The following is a 4,179-nucleotide window of genomic DNA, read 5'->3' as shown; positions in this document are numbered from 1 at the left end:
TCAATCATAACTTGAAAATATTGCAAATTGTAAGACATGGCCTAGCCGTCCCAGGGGTCTTAAAGAATGGTGATCAGTATTACAATTTTGTCTTATAGCTGTCGTCATCGTACGTTCAAAAAATCTTAAAGTTGAACCAGCGTAAATACCAAGATACTACCTGTATCTCAGTTGTGGGTTAGACCTTGCTCAAGGGCCCAGGAGCAGCAGCATGGTTTTGGGATTCGAGCTCATGATATTTTGATCAGAAGTCCGAAACCTTCTAACCACAACGACCACCACAAGCACATACATTAAGAACAGCACTATTTATTAAAAAACAGCTCAGTCTTTTATTATAACAATCATGGTTTAACTGTGAACATAATAAAGTAAGCTTGAAAATGTATGTACTTCCTTACTGATGTAATCTCACAGACTACCAGTGTGTCATTTAATATAACATTAATATCACATTTCATTTCATTTCACACTTTAACCGTATAGGAGAGACGCTTCATTATTAACATTCACGTCATCACCTGTCTTTCAGAGGTAAATCCACAACTATAATGAGAACAAACGGCTAAACAGTACAACCTTCGAAAACAGAGAGTATCTAGTGCTAAACAAAGCGAACATTTCCTGGGGATATCATGAGAGAAATCAGGGTTGCTCCAGATGAATGGAAGGATTAGTGAATCCTGGGCCTTTGGATAGCAGCCTGAACATTTAAAGTTTACCTGGAGCATTTGATCGAACTGCTATTTTCTTATCATGAGAAAATCATAAACATTAAAACGTTTAACTATAACTGTGGATGTTGGGTATGAGGGGTGATAACATGGGGAGGTAGAGGCAGATCTCGAATACATCATATACCCCTCTGGATCCCAGATGTATAGTCATTAGCCGATGCTGAGATCATCCTTGTCAGTGAAGGATATGAGGTCTTAACTCATCCCACCTCTGCTCCAGCTTCTGCTTTAAAGCTTCTGGGGCAAAACTGCATTGAATAGCCTGCTGGGAAAGAGCCCACACAGCCTCCTGATTGAGGCCAAATGTAGACGCAGCCAAGTGATACTCCTGAGAGAGATCGGTGCAAAACACCCCCTTATCATCGGTCTGCAAGGAGCAAAGAAACAGGAAAATGGAGTCACGCTAGTTTAAATCTTGTCAGCATGATGAACAGGACGAGAAGAGACACTCACGCAGGGTACACACGGGTGCTGGCGTTTATACCAGTACTGGAAGTGGTGCTTGTCGTACGAAGGTACTGTTTGACCTTTCACATTTGAGGTTAAGCACAATTCTGGAAACAAACAAATGAAGAAAAAAGCTTAAAGCGGCACTAAATAAGAAGTGAAGAGATTACTATAATTTGAGATTACTCACCCAAAGGGATGTTCATCTTACAAACTTTATCCACCAGGCCGTCTGAGCCGCCCACTTCCGGGTGTAGAAATGTGCCATGGCCAATTCTGTCTGGAGGCAAAGCCAACAGCAGCTCTGACTCCTCCTTCTGAGAAGGAACCTAAAACAACATTGCCGAATATTACTGTTATACAGCTGGAGTCCATTAAACCATACATGAAATGTTAAACAGTGCTGATATGAGCAAACCTCAGACATATGCAAGGCCAGCTTGAGCCCACAGTTCCTGGCTCTCTGAAGAGCAGGAAGCAAGTCTTTCCCATGGCCTACCTTTTAAAGACCAACACAAAACACTGTTAAAAGCCAGACGCAATAAACCCAGAGAAAGCAAATGCACATTAAAATCTAATCTGCAGGTTGAAGGGAATTCAATTTAAGATTTTAGACCTTTTTACGTAATGCGATTCAAGGCCATTAGTACAGCAATGACATCTGACTGGTGCTGATGTAATGCTACAAGCTTCTCTTCAAGAGGCGACGGGTTTTTTAACAATTTCATGCTTGAAATGTATAAAAGCATCTGAAACCCAGAATGAATGACATGAGGTATCTGATTTGTAATGATCTCATAATAAGTAATATAGGATACATTTGGCCATAGTTTCATTTGCTTAGAAAGTATATTTAGGCAGTGCATCTGCAAACTTATTAATGTATGAATATTCACACAAAGTAGAGGAAAAAAAGGATCCCTGAGCAACAAAGATAAAATCTCAGCCAGCATTTTGCATTTAGTACAATTTGCATTTCTACAAGTAGTGAAATTCATAGTTTAAACAAGATATGATTGTTTTTATTGCTAAAAAAAAAAGCAAGCAAATAATATATAGATTAATTAATTAAAATGTCCACAATATATCATTACATATCGAAATAACTTTGTTATTCTGTTTCTTTAAAATGCAATAGTAATTACAAAATGTTTGTCATTTGTTTGTGAATAGGACTTAATAAATGTTTTCTGTGTATTTATCATCATCTTTAACCGATTAAGAAGCTTTTACTTATTCACACACATAAATAACATGAGGTTTATAATAGAAAAGTTGTGTCCAATCAAATCTGATCTTAAATCTCCAGCATCGTTTTCCTTATTTATTCATTCCATCTGTATCATAGTTGTATGATAAAACTGACAGCTAATCAATGTGTGTCTGTCTGTTTATGGTGCAACATTTAAAGAACCTGGAAAAAAATATTGATTTGGACTTGATAACACTAATAATCACACCTTCACTCTCAGGAACCACAAAGTTAAGCAGAGAGAACGTGGTTTAGTGAAAACACGGTGTTGTAAATGTGAATCAGAGCTGCAGATGTTCCTCACTAGTCATATGGAGTATTAGGTATTTATGTGTACACACTCTGACATCGATATTTTCATAAATCTTTACACTAAAACACAATTTTCAGTGCATTTTTGTTTATTAGAAATCTGAATTTCATCTCAATTTGTTCATCTCCAGCGTTCAACGAATTTAGGTTGGAATATGATTTGTCTTTGTCCTGATTATGGCCTTCAGCAGCTTTTAAAAGCAAACAGTCATTCAAGTTCTTTATTTGTGGCAACCTCAGATCTTTCAAATTCTTTAATTTAATGACTTTTGCATTATATGTATAAATGAATGGTGTAAGAGGGGTGTGTTTAATGTAAAGTAAAAAGCATGCGAGGGGGAATTGGGGTGTGGCGTATGGATAGAATATCGCAAATAGCTTGTTCTGAATCAGACGCAGATTCGCTCTGTACAGCAACATTGTTAAATACTAGGCAACGTGTTGATCTTAAAACTCAAACCATCCAATCACAAAGCTGTACTAACTGTAGGGTCACCGCTAAGGTCCAGTCCCACCACCACCCCATCACTGGACAACATGAAGTCCTCGGCCAACTTTACCGTCTCCATGGCAACCTCATGGCCATTTCTGCGGTCCACAGACACAAGAAACCTGCTCCACAGAAACAAATCATCACTAACACAGGCCACGGTTATGAGGAATCTACAGAAAGGTTTAGGAAGAACTTACAAACCTGACATCGATATCCACTTCTTCTTGCTTGCACTGATGGATGGCCTCGAGAACTGTCTCAATATAGCTTCTTTTAGACAAACCTTGATCAAAAAGGTTTATCAGAGTTCATGGTGAAATACCTTTGAATCATTTCACTACATTTCCATGTCCACTAACTGATACCTGTTTTGGTTTCTTCACGAGGAGTGCTGCGCAGTTCCAGGTACTTCACCCCGTCTGCCGCAAACTCCTCTATAACAGCTTTGGCAACCTGTTTGAATGCATTTATTTTATTTTTACAATCATTTGAGCAAGCATTTTACCAGGGGGTTTGACACTGAACGTTAATATCAACCTCATTTTTACCATCAAAATGTCTTCCTGGGAATCTACAAGCTGATGGATCACTTTGAAAACCTGGAAGCATCTGTATAAAGGAATAAGTGAGAAACCAGTGATTATAAAGAAATGAAGATGACACACGTTACATTTACATTTATGGCATTTGGAAGAAGCCTTTATCCTGAGTGAATTACAGTTATCTTAGTTATACAGCACAGTTATACTGAGCATTTGAGGGTTATGGGCTTTGCTAATGGGCCCAGCAGTGGCAGCTTGGTGGTGCTGGGATTTAAACCCATAACTTTTTAATCAGAGGTCCAACATCGTATCCACTGAGCTTCCACTTTATTCACAATGTACTTTCAGACTAATAATAAGAAACACGAAAGGGAAGCCAGAAGTACTTGAAAAGAC

The 4,179-nt window shown here is 38.4% G+C and overlaps 1 protein-coding gene across 2 annotated transcripts in view; it reads right to left on the bottom strand.

Moving 5' to 3' along the window:
• Window positions 1-289: 289 nt before the first annotated feature.
• The window catches only part of adal (adenosine deaminase-like), a 6,823-nt gene continuing 2,933 nt past the window's right edge, over window positions 290-4,179 (bottom strand). Inside the window, exons 3-10 of one of the 2 annotated variants that reach the window (XM_046850605.1) lie at window positions 3,790-3,850; window positions 3,607-3,694; window positions 3,443-3,524; window positions 3,234-3,360; window positions 1,603-1,683; window positions 1,375-1,513; window positions 1,191-1,291; window positions 290-1,104 (exon numbers count right to left, since the gene is read on the bottom strand). In XM_046850605.1, the coding sequence (XP_046706561.1) occupies window positions 913-1,104; window positions 1,191-1,291; window positions 1,375-1,513; window positions 1,603-1,683; window positions 3,234-3,360; window positions 3,443-3,524; window positions 3,607-3,694; window positions 3,790-3,850 (871 nt within the window). In that variant the 3' untranslated portion in view covers window positions 290-912. Of the gene's footprint in view, window positions 1,105-1,190; window positions 1,292-1,374; window positions 1,514-1,602; window positions 1,684-3,233; window positions 3,361-3,442; window positions 3,525-3,606; window positions 3,695-3,778; window positions 3,851-4,179 lie in introns of both variants that reach the window. The other variant, XM_046850606.1, reaches the window with a different exon arrangement.

This window comes from Silurus meridionalis, chromosome 5, assembly GCF_014805685.1.
Source record: "Silurus meridionalis isolate SWU-2019-XX chromosome 5, ASM1480568v1, whole genome shotgun sequence".
Lineage (NCBI taxonomy): Eukaryota > Metazoa > Chordata > Actinopteri > Siluriformes > Siluridae > Silurus > Silurus meridionalis.
The sequence above is the reverse complement of the archived record's forward strand: the minus strand, read 5'-3'. Positions and strand labels throughout refer to the sequence as shown.